The sequence below is a fragment of the Onychostruthus taczanowskii genome, unplaced genomic scaffold (assembly GCF_017590055.1).
Source record: "Onychostruthus taczanowskii isolate IOZ18803 unplaced genomic scaffold, ASM1759005v1 scaffold15, whole genome shotgun sequence".
NCBI lineage: Eukaryota > Metazoa > Chordata > Aves > Passeriformes > Passeridae > Onychostruthus > Onychostruthus taczanowskii.
In genome coordinates this window covers 11,137,676-11,164,245 of record NW_024498685.1, presented here as the reverse complement: position 1 = coordinate 11,164,245, position 26,570 = coordinate 11,137,676, and the positions used below count along the sequence as shown (strand labels likewise).

The window sequence follows — 26,570 nt, the reverse complement described above, 5'->3', positions numbered from 1 at the left end:
TGTTGGCTACAGATGTGCCTCAAGCATTTTGTTCTTGAAGTCTCATTAAAGAAGAGTTTGTGATCAAAAAACCCTGCAATCCTCGAACAGCAAAACAAAGGCTGATTAAAGGCCCCAAAGCCATTAGTAACTAGATCCATTTACTGGAATTAACTTACCCCAATTGCACTAGTGTATTGCTCAAGTTTACTGTCAATCTTTGAGACAACTGCTGTTGTCTGGGTGGGCTTCATTCCACTGTAGGAAGTAGGGAAAAAAAAAAAAAAGCAAAAATTATTATTCCCTCCACTTAAACACTGCTGTTTGAACTGAACTTACTGTTTCTTTGCTTTACCTCTTTTGAGCAGATTTGTTCAAAAATTCTGTCCGCTCCTCTATCTAGAAAAGAGAGGAACAAAAGCTTTAAACTTTTTAATTTAAAGTTAATCAAGAGTCAGCCTGTGCACAGCCAGCCTGAAATGTCATTTTAAATGTCAAAAAAATCAATCTGAAAAAGATGCATTCCAACAGAAATTTCACAGACACACACAAGGGTTTTATAGACAGGAGCCCGTTATGCTACAGATTCATAAAAGTGGATATATTTTCTGCACGAATGTTTGCATCCTACACATTTCTTCAGTGCCTCATACGTAACAAGAGAATAAAAGAACAACACAGAAAGAAGAAAAGGGGAGAAGTCTAACTCAAGGAAGGGATTGATAGGCACAAAAACTTATGTCATCTTCACATCTCCCACACAAGAGCAAGTATGTGTCTCTTGAGAGAGACAGCAGATTTAATAAAGTTTTTCTGAGCTGAGAGATCAGACTAGGCCAGGTTTGGAGCTCAGCCACAAAGCCTCCCTTACACATGTCTTTGGAGGACATGATCAATTTAAATTTGAGCTCCAAAAACCCCACCAGTGTAAACCCTGCTCATGTTCAGGCAGGGTCACTGCTGAATCAGTATCTACCTGTTATTATACGAGCTGTATGTGACATTGCATCATTATTTTCTACTCTGTAAATAGGAAAATATTGTGACATCTCCATGGAGGAAGACTCATGAAATTCTCATATGGATTCTGTCAAATCTCTCAATACTTTGAAAACAAAAAACTCCATCCCTGAATAAAGTTTTAAAACATTTCCCTTTTGGGGGTCTGGAGATGGGGAGTGTGTGCACCTATTTGTATTCAGGGTCAAGAAATATTTTCATCAAACTAAATACTTTCATCAAACTTGCATCTAAAATGCAAGTCTTATCAACATTGCATTGTTCCACTTCTCATGCCAGGCTCCACGGTTTCACTTAGAAGTAAAATACATGCAAGAAGCTCCAGGGGATTGAAATTATTATTAATCAGCCTGGCTGGATTCCTGGGGATTCCCCAGTCTCTGCAGGGGCTCTCCATTTTCAATTTAGTTTAACCGTGACTGCTCTGGCATTCATGCCTTTAAAACAAGGCAACGACAGCCATTCCTTTAAATGGTTCTCTTCAGTGCCTTCAGCATCCAAGGCTTTCCCAGGACACCAAGTCCCACAGCAATCCCATCAAAGGGCATGCACAGTTTATTTCTCAAGCCCTTGCAAGCAGGCAGTTCACTCGAGTGCAGAATTTGCCAAAGGAGCTCACTGGAGGAGCTCCAGCTACCACCCAGCCAGCTCAAAGGCACCTCTGAAGCTCTAAAACATACATACAATTTACAGAGTCATTTCCATCGCCAGTTTCAGCTGCCAAAACACGAGCTAAAAGCAGTCCTGAGTGCAAAGATGGGCTTTGCCAGGACAAATCCCCTGTTTCAGTGGAAGGATGTCACAAGGTGGCAGCAAAAGACCGGCAGGAGCAGGAGCCCTGCACACCCACAGGGAAAGGGTACAGCTCTTCCCAGAGGGGGTTCAGCTGGCAATGCCACAAAACAAGCAGTAAATGGTTCAAAAGTGACCAAACAGACCAGGGATGGCCACTTGAAACACATCACCTCACTTCTGCTATGGTACAGTACAAGTTTCCCCCAGTGCTGATTTCTGGGTCATAACCAGCAATGCAGCAAAATGATGAGTTATTCCAGCAAGAGTCTCCAGTTTATCCCCAGATAAACATCAGTGAAACCCTGGTGGGCAGCAAGGACAAACCGTATGGACTCTCTCAAAGAACCAGGACCAAAGGCAACCGCCTAATAATTAATTTACAGGATCTTCACACTGTTTTATGTGCAGGCAGGAGGGATGCTTCTGCAAAGCAGGAAAAACAGGCTCGAGTGGGCACTGGTGGAAGAGGTGGGAAGGAAGAGGAACATTTTTCTTGTGGCTATAGTAAAAAGGCAAAAGTGGGGTTGTTCTTTACCCACTGGTAACAGATTCTCACAGCACCAGGTGTGGAATCAGGAAAAAGTCAGGGGCTGTTCAGAAGAGGAAAATGGAAAAGCAAAACCAGAAAATAAACAGGAAAGAGTTAGGAAGAAACCCACAGCGCTGAGCAAGGCCCTCTGGCTAGGGAAGAGGGTGCATGGCATGAAGGGATAAAATATTTCTGCACATTTATGTGAGGATTTATTCTAGAATAAATCCTCAAAAGATAGCAGAAGCAGACATTGAATACACCCAGAGCAAACAAACCTGTACACACGTGTATTCAACATAGAAGTCAAACACATTTAGACTGCACAGCAACAGCTAAAGGTCATTTACCCACTGCACATCACACAAACTCCATGCAAAGAATTTAAAACGTACGGCACATACAGTGAACAGTATGACAAAATAGATCTGTAAAAGAAACAGGCAAAGCAAGGTGATTAACATAAAATTCAAGATGTTTTCTCAGTTTTCAGGAAAGAAGAGTAATCTTTTTACTGCATTCATCTTACCAGGATCTTGTTAAATAGCTTGGACTATATTTTGTGACTATGGAGTACTTTCAGAACACACACATACTCAAAAAAGTGAACCTGCCAGCCTCTAATTAAATTATGACCAGAAAAAATGAGTTAACACACAATATTAGACCATGACTTGGGAAACAAAAACTATTGGATATTCCCAGTAAAATCTGTTTCATATAAAGGTATTACATTGATTCATAGGAGTTTTAAACTGTGTATTGGATATTATGCAACAGAAACTTGTCAACGGACCTATCTTCAAAACAAATATGTCAAGGAGGAAGTGGAATAAAAAACAAACACAGAAAACCCTGTATTTTTATTTTGCCTCATATCCAACATGTGGAAGGACCTAGTGGAAATCCACTGGAGCAGTAGTTCCTCGGAGAGGCTTCTCCTCATCCTCCCTGAGTGGCTCACACAGTCTCTTGCTTCATTAAGCACAATTATGCTTTTTCCTGCTGTCAGCAGCACCTGAGCAGAGGGTGCCAATTTAGCTCAGTTTACCTACCAGGCTCCAGTGCTGCCATCACCATCAAAGATGGGGGAGAACAAATGTCACATATCCTGTTCTTAACCTTCTGTTTTCCCTCTGCCTCAAGAATAGCTCATCTAGGGAGAACTGATTGTGTGGAGTCTAATTCTTTCCAGTCACTGCCCCAGCTGTCAGGTACTGAGAGCAATAATGAGATAGGACAAGACAGGTCTTTAAAGAAAAATACGTTTCTGGAAAGTCCTGTCTTCTGGGTTAGCTGTCAGCCTTGCAGAGAGTGCTGCCTGCCACATCAGCCCCTGTTTTCCAGGAGACATTTTCTCCAAAGACAGGGATATTCCAGCCTCCAGCCATTGCTCCCTTCCCTCAACACCTAACTCCTTTTACATTTCTCTAGTGGTGCTGTTCATCCCCAAGAGGAGACTTAGTACTGTTCTCTCCTGATTAACCCAGAGAATAGAACACAAGGACTCAGTAACCTTCCTTTGCAAAGAAAATATGAGGAATGAACTTGTCTGAAAAGCAAAATGATCAAAGATTTTCCAGGAAATGTCATTCTTTGAATGCATCATGTTTTGCATTAACTAAATTAGGGAAAGGACAGATGAGAGAGCAGATGGGAGAGCAGCAGAGCTTGTTCCAGGCTTTGTCCTTATTTTACAAAAATAGCAATATACAGGACAGAGGTTGAACAGAAGTTTAGTACCCCTGCAGCCCACAGGGTGTCCACCCAACCCTCAGAAATCCAAGCTGCTTCTGTCCCTGAGCTAGGGATGAACTTGGCCTGCATTTACTTGGCATGTTTTCTTTTCACTGTCCCCTCAGAAGGAACCAACCCTCGAGCTGTCACTGCGAGGACTCCACACTGAGGTAGCTCTGCTGAAGTGTTGTCTTAGGTTTGAGGGAAACACTGTATTTACACTTTATTTAAAACAACAGGAGCTGTCAACACTGTGATTTTTTTAGAGGCCAGACTAGACAACCACGGCAGGTTTTTCTAAATATAAGCAGATCTGTATCTTTTGTCCATGCTCATGTATGCACATTTACATTTGGGCATCCATGAGCTGTGTCATACGTGAAGAGGAGCTGCACAACTTTGTCTCTCAGTTCTGAGTCTGCAAGCCAAGCTAGTCCATGGCTTCCTGATGGACAGATGCAGCATCCATGGGACAGCAATATGCCTCACTGCTGCTCAGTTAAGCTCCCTTCTTTCCTTTGCTCTTGCAGTTCCCTTGGCAAACAGCACACCCTACTTTCCTCATACTAGCCACTTCTATGAACTTCTTCTTCTTCCCAAAAGCTTATCACATCAGGAAGGACAGGGAAGGACTAAAAAAGGTGCTTTGCCAGATTGCAACCCAGGAGAAGTCAGAATGTGCACATGTATCATATGTTATTTTTACACTGAGCCTCCCTTTTTTCACTATTAATTCCAACCACCCACCCACAACTGTGCATTTGGGATTCTCACATGACTCATGGCAGATCTGAGATGAGACATCCATCACGGGAGAAAACCTGTGCCAGATGCTTTACAAATCAAAAGATAACTTGTGCAGTGCAGAGCAGACAGCCAGAAATCTGCATGCCAACCAGCTGAGACCAGCCTGGGAAGTCAGTCCAAATCAAAGGTAACAAAACAGACTCTCTTCCAATAACTGGATTTTGACATCAAGTTTCACATCAAGGTAATAAACTGAGAGTAATAAACTCTCCCCTCAACTCTTGACCACAGAAAGCCAAGAAACAGTTTGGGGTGTGAACTTCTACAACATTACACATCTACACTGGCCACCCAGAGACACTGGGCTGGAATCTCTAGAGTATCACCAATTTCTCAGAGAGAGAAACAGAGAAAGAGGAAAAAATGTGCAGAGCTCCATATATCAGGGTTTGTAGCAAACAACTTCTACCTAACAAGACACAAAACCCAGCATAAAAAAAAAATTGTACCTTGGATCCTAACATTTTAAAAATGTCAGCTTTCCTCTGAAAATACACTTAGAATAGTGTAGCATCAGTACAAAAGGTATCTGAAAGCTTTCAGCCTCCTGCCAAGTCCAGTGTTTTTTCACACTTTCCCCAAAACTAGGATCTGTATCCTTTTTACTTTTTGTTTTCAAGCACAATTTCCTCCATTTTGAGCCTTCTGTGAATTACAGCTCCAAATGTATGTCATAAAAGGCATCTCAATAAACAGAAGAAAAGGAAGCCCTCCCAGGAGGGCTGGGAAGAAGCTGTACATTTATAGTGTCTGTTATAGACATCATCTTTAGCAACCAAAATGGCAAGACCAGGTTTCACTAATGGAGTAAGTCATGAAGTTTTGCAGTCTTTGTTTACAACTGTGTGCGTTCTCTCCCAGTATTTCTGTTTCAAATGTTCAAAAACATTTGGACTCAGTATTTGCTAGAACTGGACCCAAAACAGACCCAAATCTCCAGATTGGATCAAAGCGTAGCTAAAAAGCTAATTTTGTCCAAATGCAATTTTTCACTCACCAGTTAAAGTTTTAATCTCATAGAGATCCAATGCATGGTTTAATGAGCTCCTACCTGGTTCTTTTCTCTCCTATTTCCCACTAAGAGCCTTTTTGACAAATGTTTTGGATTTTTAAATGATTAATGACACAAAATGAAAAAAGGAAAAGATCTTTGAAAACATTTATAGATCTGCAGTTTGAGCTTGAGCTGAGAAAGCAACTGGACTGAATTCTCAAACAACACTCCCAATAATTTCAGTGGGGCCAGGATTCCTCTTCCATGCTGAAAGACAATTTAATTGATTTATCACACTTCTAATATAAAATAGGCCACAGAAGACCATTTAGAAATCCTGCAGCAATACAAGGGTGAGGTTTGTAATTTTTGTTATGTAAGAATATGAAATCCAGCCCAGTACTTCTAGATGTTATTTTTAGGGGGATTAGACATAAGCTAGAATTCCCACACAGGTCAGTCACAATTAATGATGATTAGGCTGAATATGCTTAAGGACAAAGTAATCTGGCAAGCAAGAAAATAACTGTGGATGTGGAAGGAGTGAGAAAACATTTGTGACTTAATGCTCTTAGGAGATCTTTTCCAACCTAAATGATTCTGTGATTCTACTCCAGTTCACAAAGCATTCCTATAATAAATTTAAAACAACGCATTATTACTGCTCTAAGTTTCAAAAATAATTTTCTCTTGGAGGTGAGGATCCTTTTTGGAGATTCTTCCTCAAGAAGAGACAACTGCCAGTCTATTTCTATTTCTAGGATGGAACTCTAATTTTCAGTCATCCCAAGGAATGAAGTCTTTCAGCTAGAGGTTTCAGGCTAAGTCTATCAAAGCACTTTCCTGGGTTTGATTACAAGTATTTCAACATTGTTTCGATGTTGGACTGTTGGTTTGGACTACAAACCCCACTACTTTTTATGTGCTGTATAGATGCTAGTGGGGAGGTTACCTTGAGAGATGAACCTTTAGGACTGAAACATTTAAATGGCTTCTTGTCTTCAGACACACCATCTTCTGGCATCTTTTGGCGTTTCTCAGCAGCTTCAGCCCTTCTTCTTTCGATTTCTTCCTTCATCCTCCTCTTTTCCTCCTTGAAAAATATCAATGTTTATTCGTTCTTTCAGAATCTACATCACCAACACAGGGCTGTGCAGCCCTGTAAACATTTACAGATTTTCTGAGAACAGTTTTTTATGCCAGTTGAAATAGTTCAGTGATCTGCCTGAAATGTATAAAGGTGTTAATGCCAATCCATAACAGAGTTAAGGATGCCAGGGAAACAATTAATATGTGCTGCTCTAGTGTCTCCTCAGAGTAAAGCCATCAAATTTATTGTCCTAGGGTTCCACTTAAACAGAGAAAAAAGGCTCAAGCTCAGTTTCTCTGTATTCTCATGTATCACATTGGTATTGTTCTGTCCCTCTACTCTGACACTTATTGTGCCAAGGTTAATATTTAACATGGAAGAATCAATAGGTGGCCAAGAAACCCAAGATTAAACGCTTGCAGATCTCTCTCCAGAGGTGAGTTTTGCTTCACGAGCTACAAGTCAAACCAGAAGCCCTCAAAGCAGCACCAGTGTGAGCACTGGTCACTGGGGCCTGACCAGCAAGGTATGGTGCAATCTTGGCATCTGCTGAGTTCTGCTGCAAGGAGCTCAGTACATTAAAGGAATTGGCCTTCAGCTGCCAGATACTATCAGTATTATTCATTTACCATTTGTTTTCCAAACAACTAGGATTCCTAAATGATGCACCAGAGACTTGGAAATCCTATTTGCAGAGTCCCTTGGCAGAGGAAGTACAAGAAAACAGATGTGTTGGATACTCAATATTTAAATAGACAAGAATATCTCCCTAATGAGATCTAGCCCGTTGTAACTATATATAACATTAGCATTCCAGCCCATCTGCAGCAGATAAATTTTGACATGCACTTTGTAATTCAATCTGTATAATGTAAAAAAAAAAAAAAAATTCTGTGGCTATAGCACTGCCCCAAGATTCTGAATCCACAAGAAGATAAGAAATTTGCAACTATCACAGAGGAAATCCTGACTTGTGAAAACAGATTTTAGAGCCCTGTCTGTCCTAAGGCTAGAATTAGAACATTTTCTCATACCCTGGATGATGCAGTGTGTTTTTACTCCTAATGGTATGTTCTATTATTGCCCAAGTTAATGGTTTGGTCCAAATTATACTCCCCCACCCCACTTTCAACCTACCCTGAGTTCCTCTTCAATCCTACCTTGTTCCTACCCCCCTGGTTGCAATCCCCCTTAGTAAGACCTCCCATTATTCCATGTGACCCAACCCCCTCCTCCATGTCCATGTGGGGTCCATGTGGCTCTTCCCTCATTGGAAGATGCTTTTGGGAACCCTGCCCTTTACCCCTCCCCAGAATATCTCAGATTAGCTGCTGATTTATCCCCCCCACCTTGAACCACCCTCGTTTGAAAACCCCTACACATCTCTGTTCTGTGTCTTTGGTCCCTGACCCTTCCATAGAATGAATCCTTTTGCAAACCATACTAAAATCCTCTCCCTTGTCCTTGCTCCTGCTCTTGAGGATTATCAACCTGTGCTGCAGAGATAAAGCCCTACAGCTGTATCCCAGACTGTGCTGCTTTCTGGGATCAGCCCACTCTTGGCATGGAGCTGGAGGCTGGCTGGGGAAAAATCCAGCACTGCATCACCTGGATGCTGTTTTACCTGAGGTCTTCACTAGACAAAGAGCTGTTGACTAATGCGAGGAGAGTGGAAGTAAAACAGTAAAAATGGAATAAACCCAAGTGCAACACCCCATTCTTCACACTCACCTCCTCTCTGATTTTTCTCTCAGCCTCCTCCTGCTTCTTCTTCTGCTCCTCTTCCTCCAGGATTTTCCGGCGCTCCTCCCGCCTTTTCTTCAGCTCGTCCAGCTCCGCCGCCGCCTCCTGCTGCTTCTCCTTCAGCTTCTCCAGCTCCTCGCTCTCGTTCTCGCCCCGGCGGCGCCGCTGATCCTCCAACCTCTTCAGCGCCTCGGCCGCCGGCTTCGCCTCCTCCGCGGCCGCCTTGACACCCGAGCGCCTGGGGAGGCAAAGAAAGGGAAAATGGTGCCATGGGGCTTTCCAGAGCCCCATGGCACCATTTTTCCTTTTTTTCCAGAGCCACCTGCTGCCTCGTGCTCAGCAGCACAGCAAGGTGCTGCCTTCTTTTTGTTCCTTGCAAGCTATGGCTGGCCCAAAATGTTTCCATCGGGAAAACGGAGAAACGGGAAAAAACGCATAGAGCTCCATGTATCAGGTTTAGTAGCAAACTTCTACCTAACAAGGCACAAAACGCGGCATAAAAATAAAAAAAAGCGGCACCTTGGATGCCTAGCAACATTTTTAAAATGTCAGCTTTCCTCTGAAAATACACTTAGAATAGTGTACCTGTACAAAAGTACTTTTGTACTTTTTGTACTGAAAGCTTTCAGCCTCCTGCCAAGTCCAGTGTTTTCTCACACTTTCCCCAAAACTAGGATCTATATCCTTTTTCCTTTGTGTTTTCAAGCACAATTTCCTCCATCCTGAGCCTTCTGTGAGTCAAGCTGCTGTTGGGCTGGGATATTACAAGGAGCACCTCTCCCATCCTTGCCAGTCAGGAAGGTGTCTCTCCCAGATGCACTGTGCCTGAGGACTTGTGCCACCCCTATTTTATGTTCTGGGTCATAAAGGTTGCACTAATCCTTTGCTTTCCAAGGCAAATATTTTTATAAACACTCTAGAAAAAGACAAGCATCTTTGGGGATAGAACAATTTACTTGACTTGGGGAAAACAGGAGGAAATAAGAGAGGAGAGGGAGTTTCCCAGTTTCAACAGTGTTTCCAAAAATCCCCAAAACTAAAAAGATTCTTATCTCAGCTGTAACACCCATCACTCTAATTCCACCAGCATGTATGAACAGAAAGGTTCATCAGGTCTTTTGCTTACATTTTCTGGGTAAAATATGATTTCTTAGTAAGGAACTGGAAATTATTAATGGTAACTTTCCACGGGAGAAAAACAGGAGTTTTCCAAGCAACTGTAATACATGTGGCAGAAAGAAAGAAAGAAAGCCAAAAAAAAAAAAACCCAAAAAAACGCCCAAATCTAAAGAATTTGCATAGGTGAAGTGCATGCTTCCAAGAGAGTCAGATAGCATCATCTTGTTAAATAATTACCACACCAGTGTTTAGACAAATGTCTGCTCCTTAAGTGTGTTTAATATTTCTGCTGACAAGGAGATAGATACCTAAGATTTCTAAGTGTGCTATTGACAAAAAGACAGAAGATTAATGTATTTATGGAATTTAAAAAAAAAAAAAAAGCAAACAACTTTTTTGTATTGTTGGCATCTAAAAAAAAAAGGATACAAATGACTTCATTAATGCAACCAGAGTGTTGCAGAGCATAATGCCACAAAACAGTAAAAATCAAAGATTCCAACAGTAACTGTTAGAGAGATGACAACATAAAAAACAATCTCCATATAAATTTGCAATCCAGTCAATCAGGTGCAATCCTGCAAAGATGCTCTTCATTGAGACAGAAGTCTCATGCAGATGGAGTCAGCCACATAAAAGAGGACGTAGGACCAGAGCTAAATTATATGCAATTTCAATATTGTAATAAAATCTACTAACACAGAGTTCTCTGCCCCCACATGAACTTACCAAATTGAAAGAAATTTAGTTCTAGCATGGCATGCATGATTTAGGAATTGTATCACTAAAAAAACATATGACAAGTTAATTTAAGTGGCCACAAACAAGGTAGTGATCAGGTGGTGATGCCAAATTACAGTAAGGAGCTCCTGCTTTTTTAAATAAAAAACACATATACAATTGACCAAGTATTGTGAGAATACATTGGAAATTTAATTTGAAATTTCATTTAGCCTTTCAAAAACAAGGTGAAGAGCAATACCTGAGGTGTGATTTTGAGTGGGTGTCCAGCCTGGAATACGTCTGGTTCAGTTTGCAGAAGTACTGAGAACCCAAAATATTCCACAAGCCTCTACAAGGCACTATGTAATTTCCAAAGGTCCAATGCACCTAGTGCTGCACAGGACAAAAGAAATCCCTGGCTATCTTAAGGCTTTTCTGTTTCATTGCAAGGTTGTAGCCCCTCCAGCAAACAAACTCAGGAACCTCAATATTTTTTTCCTTTGCCTCTTGTTCTCTAAATCTGTGCTGCCAACCCACCAAGACCTGCAAGCTTTGGGCCCAAGGAAGATGGAAGAAATCACCTCAGACAGACAAAATTATTCCCCTGGCAAGGGCAAACATTTGGCCTTCAGAATGAAGAGAATGAAGAAAGTTTGCCAAGATTTTGCTGAGGAGGAGCCACTCTGTTCCCCATCAGCACAGAAGGAAGGTTGGCCCTCTGTGCACTCAGCCTCAAGGAAATCAGCAGCTACACAGCTTCCAGCTGACTGAGCCAGTGGCAGAACCTAGTCTGAACATTCTTGCTTGTAGACCTTGGGTGATTGCTTTGGCCTCCTTAAAAAGAAGGATATTTAAAGTTTTGAACTTGCTTTACTCTTATGTTGCTCATAGGTCTGCCCTGGCTGGTTCTGCACAATCCAAAATAGCAAACAATACACTGGCAGTCATTATCCTTATTTTCCTCCACATCCAACTCCTCTGTTTTCAACAGATTCTGGGAAATCTCTGTTCTCTGCTGTCAACATTGGGAAGTTAGCATTGAGGGTTTGGGTGGAAAAAGAGTTTTGTGAGCACCTCTTTGGTGTTAAGAAATGAAGCTGGTTGCCAGATTTCAGACAAGGAGGAAAAAGAGAGAAGTGCCCTGTGGGAGCCAAAAACGTCAGAACAATGTGAAAAAACATGTCACATCATATTTAGGACTTTTGCAATCCCGTATGAGAATAGGGAGGAAGGCAGGTGGGAGGGGAGATGGGAAGGGGAAGCCATAAAATGGGATTTTATTCTGTGTTTCTCTTACTGACTGACGTAGACCAAAAGAGAGATAACATTTTTCTTTAGCCTCCACTACCCTATTATGTTCTCAGTTCTCACCACTGAAAGTTAGCCAAGTTATATTCTTTCTAAATAGAATCTAATGTGTGTATTTAAAAAAAAAAAAAAGAACAAAGGGCAGTTCCAGACAGAGCCCAACACTGTGGAGGCAGTTCATTAGAAAATAAGCCAAATTCATACCTAACAACCCAACAAACACTGGCACCTCTGCTGATGTTACCAACCCAAATCTTCTACTCAGCTGATAAAAGGTTGTTGAGTAGGCTTCTTCACAATGTTATGAAACAAGAAGAAAAATAGAAGTAGAAAAAAAAAGGAGTGGAAACTCAAATCTACATTTTGCCACTAATGCTTGTCTCCCACAGGAAGCAAAGAAATGAAAACACATCAAAAATATTTTTAGAAAATCATTCTCGTTATTGATGATGTGACCCAAGTTTTGAGCAAGGCCAATTTCCTGCTGTTCCATCTCCATCACTGTCTGTCTTTTGGCCTTAGTTCAGGGTGTCTCCAGGGTCTTTTGAACTGCATCTTATTTTGAGAAAGTTTGTTTTTCCCGGCAGAATCATGAGGGGAATGCTAAGATACAATAGCAAATCCCATCTGCCATGCTCAGATTTCTCAAAGTGCCTGGAGAGCTTAACCTTTCCTTTGCCTGTGTCATCATAAAAATGGAAGAGAGATGCAGAAGGAGAAGAATTTTCATTTCTAACCTACTCATTCCTAGTTTCCTGTGAAAGGAAGAACTTAATTTCTATTTCATGTATCCCATGCTTTTAGCAGGCAGGATCCTTTTAAATTAAATTATCACTAAAGCTGTTACCTTGAAAATTGTTACCTTCTTTGAATTTCCCAACAGAACCACAAGCCAAATATTTCCTTTAAAAGAAAAATCAAAATCAAACTGTGACACAGATTATAAAAAGGAAGGGGGGAAAAAATTTATTTTGGCTAGGAGAGGTTTTTACCTAACTGGAAAAACACTTTGCTACAGAAGGCATTAATTTCAATGTTTGCTTTGAAATCAAGAGAGCAGCTCTTTCTAGAGTTACCAACTGGACTGTGCTTTAGTCTGCTAATTAAAGATAGGTGGGTAATTGGAAATAGGTTACTACAGTAAAAGTTGAGATCGGGCTAAAAAATTAGAGAACACAAAATCTAGGGTTTTGTCACTATTGGCCTCTGTGTAGATATTAGAAATTAGTAAGGAAGCAAAGTTCCAGAGGAGCAAAACCAAGCCTCTTGTCTCTCCTGGGGGAGCAAGTCCATTTCCAGCTGCTTTCAGGATTTCGTGTTGCTCCTGCAGCAGAGTGGGGACAGCTCAGAAACTGCAAAGCCACAACCCAGTGGTTGATGGTGCCATCAACCATCATCCACTCATCTGCCACAAGCAGAGAGCCAGAGATGGCCCCTGATCTGCTGTAGCCCAGCTCTCACTTGGTACTCACCCAAAAGCATTCTCAGTGGGTTTAAGTTTGGAGGCAGGGGGCTCACGTTCTCCGTTCTGCGCCTTTTGTTCGGGAACGCCCTTCTTACGATCCCAGGCACCTTTCATTTCTTCTTTGTCATCTTTTACCTGCTCAGAACACAGCACAAATCACAGAACAAAACACAAGACACACCAAAGGAAAAAAAAAAAAGTCAGAATGAGGCATTCTAAATAACAGCTGAGAAATACAAATTCCTTGGCAAGATTGGGAAGTGTCTTCAAACTGCTTTGTGTTGTAGGGCAGAAGTGGCCTGCAAAGCTCTAAACTGTGATCAACTGGCACTTTGCTGTCCTGACCTGAATTCCACATCAAAGCATCTTGAAAATAATGTTATCAGTCTTCTGTGAAAGTTGTCTGTGGCCGTGGGACTATGCCACCACAGTGCTCCACTCTGCAACTGCACCCCCAACTCTTCCTCCCATTGCAGCACCATTCCCCTCTTGCTTCTTAAGCTTGTGGGTTGCAAACTCTCTGGGACTTGCCAGCACATTTTTGGTACCAGGTTTAGGGCATTGGTGCAATAAAAATAACACATAACCTCCAACAAATGCCAAGCTTGTTTGACAAAGTTTATGCTCTTTTCAGTGTCACAGCAGAGGGATACTTCAATACTGCAAGAATAATGGCCAAAACACAAAATCATTTTGATATCAGAGCAAAACTTTGACAAAAAGGACAGTCCTTCCTGGAGTTGCTCATGGGTAGAATTATCAGACATGAATATTTAAACCTGTGAAGAATGAAATGCTCTGGAAAACACGAGTAAAAATTCCCTTTATCCTTAAGAAGTTATGTCTTATGATTCTTAATAGTAATCAAGAATATTTTGTGCATAAATTTCATTTTCCAGTATTTCTTCAGAGTTATGAGATTGAAATATTTATCAATACCACAAATGGCCTGACCCCAGCCTGCTGAGTCATGGCTAGATGCTGGTAAAAGGAGAAACTGATTTAAGTTATGCTTCCTCAGGTAGAAATATTCTCTGTTAGTTAAGACTACCAGCCAAAACAAACTTTCAACAGCAGCAGATGAAACGTTTACCTCCAAAGTATTTATTTGCTTTCCCCAGCTCTGTGCTGAAGGAAGGTTCTAGCTGGCAAGCAAAAAATACCTTCTGTGTAGAATTCAAATGGAGACCTTTAGAAAATAAACACTTTGGAAGCCTGTTGCAATCCCATTTGCTAACTAGAAAGATAAAGAACTTCTGTAACTGTCCTGTCTGCAACACAGCTGCTCTTAAAGGTGTCTTAGGATGCACCCTGAAATGAAAAAGTAGAACACAGCTTCACAGCCCAAATCAAAAGAAATTTCTGTTCTTCCTCATCAAAGAGGAAGAACACCCATCCATCTCAGCTCCTGGAGAAGCAAAATCTTGACCTACAAAGGATGAGTTCAGAGTTCAAAGCCAAGATCCTCCTAAGGCTGGTACAGAGTGAAGCCCCAGAGTCAGAGCCTGACTTCACCTGAGGGCAGTTTGCTGCTCAGAGAAACTGAGCAATGGGTGCCACCATGGTGGCACACATTAGAAGTGAGCACAGGATGCTTAAACCATTTCAGCAAATTTGCTGCTGCTGTGGGAAGTTGGGCACAACCACAGAGGCATTTGTCTCTGCTCTGAGAGCAGACTTTCCCACCCTCTCCTGCCAACAAGGCCTGGCAGCAGCTCCCTGAGGGACAAGAGGGGAGCTCAGCTTCCATGGCCCTGCATTCTTTGGCCATGATGCTGCAAGAGAGGGCCTCAAGGAATGGTCCTGCTGGGCTGGAACCAGCAGGGCTGTTCATTTATCCTGCTGAATGCCATCAGACAGCATCATCTTCTGGGTTTTCCCAAATCAAATTGGTGATCATGTTCACAGCAGCAATCTCCCAACCCTTCAGCCCCAGTCAGGGTGATGCTGAAACAGGCTGTGTTGATTGGTGCAAGATTTCTTGTGCCAGGATGTCTGTCCTGGGGTTTTGAGAGCATAAGATTTCCTTAGCTGAGATTTTCATCAAGACCTTCCTAAGTCTTATTTAAAAAGCCAACACTTCCAGCTGCCTTATGGATTCAGGTCCACTGGGGAGGGTTGTATCTCTTACATCTTAATTGAAATCACCGAGAAAACTAATATTAAAACAATATCATTTAAAAATTAACAGGTTAGGAAATAGCATTTCAGAAGCCAGTATGATTTATGATAATGTGTCTGTGTTTGAGAAAACCATTAACACAGCTTGGCCTCTTCATTCAAAAAGATGGTAAAACAAGATATTACAGAAACATTTCACATCTTTTGGGCTCAATCCTTCTCCTGCTAATTTTTATACCAAAGCAGAGAAAGAAAAGTTTCTGCTTCTTTGCTAATCAATCTCATTCCAAAGGCAGGCAACAAAATAAGTTCTTTGCCTTGTCTGACTGCTTCCTTAAATTACAGACTAATTCAGCTTCTGCTGAATTCAAAAAGGACTCCACTTGGAGCAGGCAGGTGATATTACCTGAAATGAAATAGCTCACATGTTCTCACATATGATAAATCTCACAAATCTTCATATCAAGCTAGAACATGACCAAAGGCATGGTTAACAAATTTCCAGCATTATGTATTTATATTTGTATCTCTTTCCGTACTGCCTGTTTTCTGTTTGATTTTTATGCTATTATTTGAGAGCTGAGATTTCTGAATCTTGAGTTTGAACACCTCCAGACTGAAGCAAACCAATTACTGAGGCTGGGGCCCATCTGGCAGATCTAATTCCTTACTTGGGCTCAGTTATTTGGGGAGTTAAAAACCGTGGGCATCTGGGTCTGGGGTCCCCTGTAGAGTCAACTGCCACCCCCAAACACCATGAGAAAAGCAATGCTGCATCATGTCTAGCCAAACTGGAAGCAGGAAATACCAGGAGTCTCACATCATGAGAAAACTTGGTCATATGAACTTCTCAGGTCACTTTTAAGAACGAAAAACTGTGCAGGAGTTCAGAAAAAGAGACAATTTTTTTTTCTTGCCAAATTAATCAAAACCTGAACTCTGAGGTCCAAAGCAAAAGCAAAACCTGATTATATAGATACATTCTGTTCCCCCAGGGTCTTGTTCATGGAACGCTGGCATCCTCTGAGCTGCATGCACACTCAGAAGGAGAGACCTCACTGAATTTGTATGTCCTGGAAAGGGGGGGAAGAAGCTGAGATGGGAACCTGATCTTGCCTGATCATCAATTTTTGTTCACAAGTAAAGAAGCAACAACTGAGGTTTTCAAGACATTTTGAATGCTCAGGATGAGTATTCAGCATTGCACTAGAAGTGGGATTCTATTAAGTTGTCTCAGCTTCAGCATCCAAAGATGGAAACACTAAAATCACAAGTAACTTTTATAAGTCTTGCCAATTTCCTGGAATAATCTAGCCCAGTGGGTAGGGTTTAAAAGCATGATGAGAGCTCCAGGGAGAGCTGGCCGAGCTCTACATAACAAGCAGCACAACTGTGTCTCAAGTTCCCACAAATCAAAGTTTGTGGCCAGCTACAGACTCCTCTTTACATTGACTTGCAGTATTCAAAGACTGCATGCAAAAGTGAATAGTGGAAATTGGTTATTCCTTCTTCATATAATCCATCCCTCTTTTTTTTTTTTTTTTTTTTGTGCAGCTGTTTCCTCACTGCTCTCTGAGGGTGAGCTAAGCATGTTCCAAGCTCATCTGCTAACTAAGGACCCTGGAATGGACCCTCCACAACCCTCAATGGTCCCAGTCCACCAGGCAGGCAGAATTCTGTGCTGTGGCTCCCTTTAAACCACACAGACCTGCCTGAACCCAAGTGAGTCCAAATTTCCAAGGCTCTGACCATCTCTGAGCAGTCTCCCCTAATGAGAATCAGGGTCTGTTTTGTGAGCTGCAGCATTGAACCAAAACCCCTGCACAGCACCGAGTGTGGCACCCTGTGTCCAGCTGCACCCTGAAGAGTAAATGGTCCCCAAATCTTCTTTACTTACCATACAGTAAAACACCATGGCACCAGCTCCTGTGTTTACAGTGGAAATGCAATGCAGTAATTTTGGTGGATTTTCTCTTTAAAACAAAAGGAGAATCTTGGGTATGCACAGTTTACATCATGGGGTGTTGCAGCTTGCAGGGGAATTATTAGTTAAGGCAGTCTGCTGGCCAAAGGGCCTAGATTATTATTATCATTATGATGATTATTATTAATTATCATGATAAGGATGATGATCATGATGATGATTATTATTATTAGAGTAGGTTTTGTTCATAGGGAAAAAGTTCACAGTAAAGTGAGAGGAAACCAGAGAAGGATGATTAGTTGATACTGTCCTCAAAAATTCATCCCCAGAGGGAAAACCATTACTTGTGTTGTTGACTGAACTGAGTTTCCTGAAATATTTGTTTTAAGACAAACAGGAATTGGTCCTAAAGCCCCAAAAGAACAAACTACTTAAGAATTTGCTTAATTTTAAGCACTTAAGGAGCTTCATCCCTATTTATTTCAGCAGGGTTACCCATATTCTTGAAGTGGAGCACAAGCTTAAGTACTTTGCTGAAGAATCAACATTCACTTATAGGTGCCTTATTTGTTTTCATACCTCCAGTTTCCCTATCACATCTAAATCAGTGGTTTATGAGTTACCTGATCTTGTATGGAGGTAGCTTGGAGCTTCTCTTCTGGCAGCTTTTCCTTTTTAGCTTCCTCCTTTTCTTCCTCCTTTGGTTTTTTGGGTTTTCAATAATTTATTTTTTAAGACAAAAACATCGCACCTGCTTGCATTTTTTGTTTCTCCACGCTGTGTTCACGCACCAATCCAGTGTGCAGCCACAACTCCACCTCTGTGTGAAGCTGTGCCCCTTCCACCCTGCCCAAATCCTCCCAAATCCCCCCCTTTTGGCCTTTCTCCCTGGCATGGCATCATGCTCACGTGTCCCAGTACAGAGCCCTTTCTTGTGATTGCATTTAGCACACAGCATTCCTCACACACTTCAACAGGTGCTCATAATATTTGCTGCCAAGATGTGCCTGCCTCCACCTCATGTGTTACTGCATTAGGCCAGTTTTTATAGCAGCTGAGGGGGAAAAAGGCAGCAAAAGCACATGCAGAGGTCTGAACATGCAAGGTTTTCTTTGAACGATGGAGTGGGGTCAGGCCTGTTGTGCACTGAATTATTGGTAAGCAGGAGGGATTTCTTTTTGGAAATTGCACAAGTGTTAGTAACTTCAGTACAGGACTAGATCTGTGAGGAAATTCCAATTCAATCTGTTGTTGCATTACATTTCACACAAACCACAGGTGTCTTATTTTGGTGCAAAATGTTTACTGTACCTGTTTTTTTATGACAGCTGCTTGAGGTTTTTCGTCTTCTACTTTCTTCTCTTTTACCTGTATATCTTCTATTTTCTGTTCTTCCATCTTTTGTTTTTCCTTTAATTTCTCTGCTTCTAGCTTAGCCTTTTCCTCAGCTGCCCTCTTTTCCTCTTCTGCCTTCGCCCTCTCCTCAGCTGCCCTCTTTTCCTCCTCTGCTTTCTGTTTTTCCTCAGCTGCCCTCCTCTCCTCTTCTGCTTTAGCCCTCTCTCTTTCCTCAGCTGCCCTCCTCTCCTCTTCTGCCTTAGCCCTCTCCTCAGCTGCCCTCTTTTCTTCCTCTGCTTTTAACCTCTCCCTTTCTTCTGCTTCCTTCCTTTCTTCCTCAGCCTTTTCCTCATCCCTAAGCTTCTCTTTATCTACAGCATCAGTTACACTTTGTGTCCCTTCTGGCACAGCATTTGCATCATTCTCTGCTTTGTGTTCCTCTGCATTTACAGTTACTGCCTCTTCTTTATCAGTGGATTTTTCTGCTGTCACATCTACCTGATTTTCCTCTATGGGGAGCTCCTTTGGTTTCTCCTCCTGGGCCTCCTCCTTGTCTTTTTCTTCTTTTTTCCCCTCTTCTTCCCCATCTTGCCTCCAGTTGTTCCTTTGGTAGGATTTGGTAACTGTTTCTGTCTCCTCAGTCTCATAGCGTCCTCGGCGCGTCTCAGCCTTTTCCTCTTTGCCCGTGGTCTCATTTTCTTCCACATTGTTTACTTCTCTCCTGCTGGGCACTGACAAGCTCCCATCTGTGATCGTGGGGTCAAGTTCCTTTTGGCGTTCCAGGGCTTCCTGCAGACGTTTCTGGCGTCTCTCCTCCCGCCTTGCCAGCCTCTCCAACAGTGCAGCTTCATCATCTGTGGAGCGCTTGCTTTCCTCTCCTGCCACACTGTGTAAAAGAGACAGGTTTGCATTTTAAAAAAATTCTTTCTAACAACATGTGCACTTCACTCTTCCTAGGAAAAAAGCTTGTATCATCATTCCACGGCTGGAAAACACAACAGGTTACAGACTTGAAAATTTAGCTGCTGTTTTGCTGTCTATATCCACTCTTCATAAATAAATTGCTTCTTGTGCTCAGTACCTCTTAGCACTTGCCATCACAATTTTGCTTTTTTCTATCAGTTGTGTTATGGCCACTGGAAATCTGGGTATAGTATTTATATTATTATTCATGTGAAACTAAACAAATGATGGACAGATAGGAAGGCAGCTCTGGACAGACAGAGAGGCCATTCAGCTTGTGACAAGTGGGTGGTGATAGGAGTGATATGGTGTAATGCTTTAGGGGCTGAAGGGGCACTGCTGGACTGATGCTTGGACTTGATGATCCTAAAGGTCTCTTCCAACTTGGATGTTGTATGATTCCAAGTGTCACCGCCTTCCATGAGCTTTTCTCTTCTTTATACCTGCCTGACACTGGCAATGCCAGGTGAGTGCTTGCTCTAGAGCTCATACCCAGAACTTTGCAGGTGTGTTGCAGCCACAGTTTGAGAACTGGGTGTCCCCCAGTGCTTTGCCCCACAGTGCCATGACCCCTGTGAGCAGAACAAGAGATGTGGTGTTTTGTGAGGCCAGATGCACCCACGCCTGAGAGAATCTGAGAGCCCCCATGAGCCACAGCTGAATTACCCCACAGACAGCCTTGAGGACACCTGGATATGTGCCATGAGCCAGATGTGTGATGCTCCCATCCTACCATGTAGACACAGCCAGGCTGATCCTCACTGTGTGAGGTCCTTCAGTTTAAGGATGGCCAAACCCAGCACTTCAAATTCAAGCACCAAACAAACCTCTTCCAGACAGACACTTCTCTACTCTGAACAAAAACGACCCTTGGCTTGTCAGTAAACAACATCAGACATTTACCTGTTCTGGGCATTGACCTCGGATTTCTCTGTTCCTTCTCCTGAGAGATCTCCTTCCTCCTTCTGCCGCAGCCTCTCCTGCCGAGCCCGCCGGCGCCGTTCCCTGGCGGCTTCTTCGTCATCATCATCGTTCCTCTGGTAGGACAGCCTGCAACAGGGAGAGGGAAACATTGGTGCTATGGCATACTGGACACTGAAAAAAATCACAAAAAGCAGTTTTCTAGAGCACAGTAAGCATGGCTACAGCGGCTGCTCCACATGCTGTCGTGAAAATGAACCGTGAAATTGAAATGCGTCATTTCCAACCCTGGTTTTCTTTTGGTTCTCAGAAGCAGAAGAGAACTTGAGAAAATAGTCCCTGTGAAGGCAGCAACAACACCACACTATCATCTGGCTTATAGAAAACACCAAATCCATAAAAGCCCAGCTCTGTAGCTGAACAAACATCCTCCTAGCTGCACCACGATCCTGTCGGAGCAATCACAGCAGCATTTGAGCAGACTTGATCAAGCCCACGTAACTGAAATTGGACTCAGCAAAGCAGCTTTTCATTAGTCTCCTCTAAATATCACATGCTGAAAATGGTGACAGTATTCCACATTTTAAAGACTAGAAAGCAGGGAGACACAAGTATGACAACAGCTCTCAGTGGTCGGTTCTGAGTGCCAAACATCTGACACCCACAAAATTTTTGTGGGCCCAGAGCCGTGCCAGGCCAAATCACACAAGATTCTCTGCTGTGATGAAAGCCTACAGCTGAGAACCCATTGTATTCATCTACCCCAACAGATGATTACATTCAGTTTCATCCTGCTTGAAAAGGAAAGCAAGGCCTTAAAATCCTAATAATCCCGTGTCCCATTCAAATCTTTGCTGAGGTTATTGCTGTGTGAGATAAAGGGAGAGGCCTGCATTCCTCTTATCTTTTTGAGCAGGGAAAGTGAATTAGGAAGCCAGCATGTGCCAGACCCAGTCAGGACATTCATTTACTTTGCTTCTGGCAGTGGTCTGACACACCATGGTTAAGAAGTCTCCCTTCTTTATATAGTCACATATTTGCGTTAACAGTGCAGCCATGAACATGGGAAAAAACAGAGTTCTGCACCGACTAAAACCAAGTACAAATAATGTTCATATTGCAAATATTTAAATATTAAAAGCAACTAAATTTTGATTTAGCCATCAGTCAGACTCTTTGGGGCCAAGCCTCTCCCATCACCATGTTGTGATACTATTTCTCTCCTTTGCTGAAAGAAGGATGAAAGCATAGGTTCAGCAGGGGTTCAGTTACCCCAATTTCACTTTAAGAATTTAAGGTGTAAAACATGGCTGAGCCACTTGCCAGACCTAGAACAGTATTTTCTTCCTCAGTGCACCAAAGAATTTAATTTGCTACTTTCATGCTCTGCTTCAAGAGGTTTTTCTTTATAGAAAAAAACTCTTCTAAAGAGAGTGCAAACCATGAGCAACATGGCCAAGAGGAATCACAGTGGAGGATGAGGAAGAAAGGAAGGACCTGAATTAAAAGCACTAAAGGTGTGATGAAAGGAAGGCAAGGAAAAACACTTCCTGCCATTTGCAAGCAACTTCAAGGGGTATCAAGAATTCATTTAGGTCTAGAAAAGAAAGAATATGAATACAATAATAAATCAATAGGGTCTTTAATTTCCATAAGAAAGAGACTCCGGAATAAAACCGCACTAGCAAACTGACCATGGACACCCCCCCTTTTTAGTAAGATGTTGGCTGCAAGAAGCCTATGATCTTTTCAACTCTGAAGTCCAGCTGTAAGGGCACAGGAGAGGACACACTGCTCCTAGCCTGTGGCAGCTGGACCATGGCCACAACTGAGTCAATACTCAGTGTCTATAGCTCAGGACTTGTCTTTGCACTGAGACCACACAAAGATGAAGAAGTTCATTCCACTCTCTGTACCCACACAGAACACCCCTAACACAGCAAGGAGAACAACTGCTTTTAAAAGTCTCTTTAAAATGCCTTTTTTAAACCACCAGTTGCTCAGCAAACCAAAAAAGGAAATAAAAAGAATACCCTAAGCAAAAATTCCCACAAAATCTTATCCATTAAACAGCTATGTATTTCCTGTCCTTGGACACTTATCACATAGATCATCTGTTAAGAAAGCTCAAAATGTTTCTTATTATGATTCTAAACACATCCATTGCCTTACTGCATATCACAGCACTTTCTGACAGCAAGCAATACAACAGGTATTCCATTCATGAGAATCACCTTAACTATTCATTTCTGTTCACCAGCACTCATGCAATCTGCCCGGTAATCAGGGAACAGTCATAAGACACAACGAGTTGCAGTTTTTTAAGGAGATTTCTTTCTTGTTTTCCTTACAACTGTGTTACACTGCTTTCAGTGTAAGGGGTGACCCTCATTCTCCCACTGCTACAGATCTCTGTAGCAACCCACCATGAGCAAAATCAATCTGGGAGCTCTTCAGAGCTTATCTTCCAATTGCTTCCATCTTTTGACATCCTTCAGACTAAGAGTAAATAAATAATAAAAAAAAGGTCTCCAAGATTTCAACTCTTTTTATCAGACAGATGGAAATCTGATGATCCACGCTGGCCCGTGTTGTTTCTCCACCCTTGGAGAACAGCCTTGCTGACCAACACACCCTAAATTTTAGAAACTAAATTAAACCGAGCTTATATCCATTTGTCACCTTCCACATGGCTTTGCAGGAAAACATCTCTCCACAACCAGCTGTTCCAGCTGTCTCAGGCAGTGAGACCACAACACAGCACAATCTCCAAGAGGTGTGCCAAGCCTGCTGATACAACTCTCCTGTGGAATAATCAGATCAGAAAATATTCTGATTTGGAAGGGACCCACAAGGATCATCAAGTGCAACTCTCAAGGACTGAAATCCCAGAGCTGAAGAACTCAACAACAAATCTCATTAGTATCTGAGTAAGTCTGAAAATGTTGCCCTCAGATTGAATGGGGGGGGGACTTTGTGTGAAAAAGAAATCTGCTGGATTGGGAATACAGGAGATGTGGCCATCTGCTTCAGACTTTTTTCAGAGAAATACAGCACTCTGTATTTTACACCAAACACTGAATTTATGTAAAGTTATAACCCAGCAAGAAACCTGGTAATAGCTGGGATGATCATGGGGCTGAAACCATTTCATACAAGCCAGCTTTAACTGGTTTCCACTTGAAACCTCAAATCAGCCCAAGCATTATCTAAGGCACTTTGGGTTTGGAGCTCCTTGCCCAGTACTAGTACATTATTATTACTGTCTGAATTATGACAGCACTGAAATTTCCTGATCAAGCTCATGGGCTTCTACACTAGGCAATTTATGAAGATAGGGCAAAATCTGGTCCCCAATCTAAACAGTGTGTATTCTGATTAAAGAGAAACCTTATAATTTGTAGCACAATCTGCCCTCAGTGAGTCATAAATAAACCTGATGAATCTAAATTCTTTTTTCATTTTTCACAGGAATAGGAAAAAAAACCTGCCTACTTTTAGCTGGATCCCACTACTCCATTCTAGAGGAGGCAAGGAGAAAGAATTGCTGTGGATCTGAACTCTGACTCCATTTCAAGAGTCAAATACATGAAAAAATTCCAAACAGAACAAAAGCCTTTAAGTTTTTTAAGCAGGCAGCTCATATCTGCCTCTTCTTCCTTCCATGGTTCACCCAAATGTCAGTCTGGTTTTTATGCCTGCAGAAACACCTTGCATTCTTAGCAGTGCCCTGACAACATGGACTCAATTAGACACAATTGCACCTATTCAGCAAGCTCTTTCCCACACTACTTTGTTATCCTGAAGCCTTTACATGTATTACAGATTGATTTTTGCCTGTGGCCCACCCCAAGAAATGAGATCATCCTTCCTGTACCAAAATGCTGCACCTCCAACTTGCAGCCTAACCTACTTCTAAGACCTCTGCCCTTTATTATGTAAGAGCACAGCAGCTGAAGTGATATCTGCTGATTTGTGACTCCAAATTTATGTCAGATGGAGGATGTCAGTAAAATGTCCTCAATGACAGATTTCGCTGCCAGACTCAGCCTATAAAAGTTGAATTTGTTGGCCTTCTGTGCTCTTAGAAAGTCTTTCTATTTACCCAGGCTCTTCCTGAAAGGATGGGTGGGGTGAGGATGGGCTCTGTTAAAATACCCACTGGGGAGTGCTCTTTGTGTCACTGTTGATATTCAGTCCCATTTTATTTATGATGACATATGCTTTTAATCTTTTTATTGTTTGCTTCATTTGTGTTATGATAGGCACACTTCAAAACCTGAATATAAACAACTGATCAATCTTCACCTCAAAATAAGAAAAACCATAACAAGGGCACATGCTTCCACAGGGGGCTGTGCCTCTCTCAAGCTTTGCGTGTCAATCTCAGCTGTATTTCATTCAAGTCATAGCTAAAAATGTGCTGAATGGTGGGGGGCAGTTGTGGGGAAAACTGTTTCTTCTAATCATTCCTCCATCATTCAGTGAGGGCTGCCAGCATTCTGCTCAGACCTGCTCAAGAAGATTCATTTTTATGAGGGAATGAGCAGAATTTCAGTCCAAAATGTTCCTGCTTCAAAAAGATGTAGTGAGTGAAAACAGGGGGTTATGGTGGAGACATGCAGACATGCCACCACAGTTCTCAGTCCAATGTTGTGCATGAATGCTGCTATTAACACCCATATTTTTCACATATTTCTCAATTTGACATGCACCATTTTTTTTTTTCACATTGAATGTAGGAGAGACAAGTGGATGAAATTAACCCATGGCTGGAAATGAAACCCAGACAAATTAAAACTGGAAATTAAGCACATGTTTTGAACAGTGAGGATAATTACACGCACAAGAAATGATGGAACATCCATCTCTTGCATCTCTGCATTAAGAGGGATGCCTTTTTGGAAGTTATACTACAAAATAATACTGATTTTTGGGTTCATTGTAAATAGCTTGGTGAAATTCCACTAACATTTATGTATAGGAAGTTAGACTAGATTATATGGTGGCACCTGCTGGACTTAAACACTACAGCCCTCTATTTACAAACAGTACACATTTTCATTTTGCCCACAATTTACCTCTGTCTCAGAAACACTTTTACTCTGTTTATCCACCCATTCTCTACAGGTACACAGCCTGTACTTCTGAGCAGGCAAATTACCCATATATGCACACAGCTCTTGGGCCAAAACAGAGACTGATGCACTTTTCAGTGTATTATGTTCTCAGTCACTTCATTTTCATACTGTGCTTCTAATACACTTTCTTCTTTGGCATAACTCCAAAGATTTCAAGGATTATTGTTTTTTTTTTTTTTTTTTTATTAAATAAAAGAAGAATATTTTTTCTGTCTGACCTGGCATCCTTAATTTTCTACCAAACATTTAGAAGCATTTCTTCTACCTTAAGCCTTGATCTAAAATACCTAAAGGCTAAAACTTTTCGCATTTCTTCTACCTTAAGCCTTGATCTAAAATACCTAAAGGCTAAAACTTTTGGCCGTTTTAACAATGCTTTCTTTTGTTTCAGCTGAGCAAAACCATTAGGTTATGTACTTTGGTTAAGGACTTGGCTGGGTTTTTTTTTTTTTGTTTCAGCTGAGCAAAACCTTTAGATTATTTACTTTGGTTAAGGACTTGGCTGGGAGATTATTTTGTTTACATGACAAAACAGTTAAGAATGGGAAAGAAAAGGCCTTCTAAGAGGTTGAGTTTGTGACTTTTTTGGGATTTTTTTTTTTTATGCTTTTGACATTAGATTTTTTAACAGGTAAGGAAAAGAGGTTCAGTTTGTGACTTTTTTGGGATTTTTTTTTATGTTTTTGACATTTAGATGTTTTAACAGGTAAGGAAAGAGTAGGTGCATTCATCCCTCTAACAGTGTGATTTTGAAATCTACGGTGCAAGCCATGCACATTGAATAACGAAGGATAAAAAGTGATATGCAAAGTAGAAACCACAAGGAAAAAGGACTCCATAGTGACAACAAAAATCC

At 41.7% G+C, this 26,570-nt stretch overlaps 1 protein-coding gene across 9 annotated transcripts in view; it reads right to left on the bottom strand.

The window, feature by feature from the left end:
• Positions 1–26,570, bottom strand: part of CALD1 (caldesmon 1) — a 174,790-nt gene that overhangs the window by 7,655 nt on the left and 140,565 nt on the right. For 6 of the 9 annotated variants that reach the window (XM_041398496.1, XM_041398495.1, XM_041398501.1 and 3 more), the window contains 8 exons: positions 20,556–20,702; positions 18,666–19,575; positions 17,978–18,052; positions 13,317–13,444; positions 8,683–8,932; positions 6,814–6,954; positions 335–378; positions 159–237 (listed from right to left, as the gene is read on the bottom strand). In XM_041398496.1, the coding sequence (XP_041254430.1) occupies positions 159–237; positions 335–378; positions 6,814–6,954; positions 8,683–8,932; positions 13,317–13,444; positions 17,978–18,052; positions 18,666–19,575; positions 20,556–20,702 (1,774 nt within the window). The remainder of the gene's footprint in view (positions 1–158; positions 238–334; positions 379–6,813; positions 6,955–8,682; positions 8,933–13,316; positions 13,445–17,977; positions 18,053–18,665; positions 19,576–20,555; positions 20,703–26,570) is intronic. The other 3 variants (XM_041398502.1, XM_041398503.1, XM_041398500.1) reach the window with 2 other exon arrangements.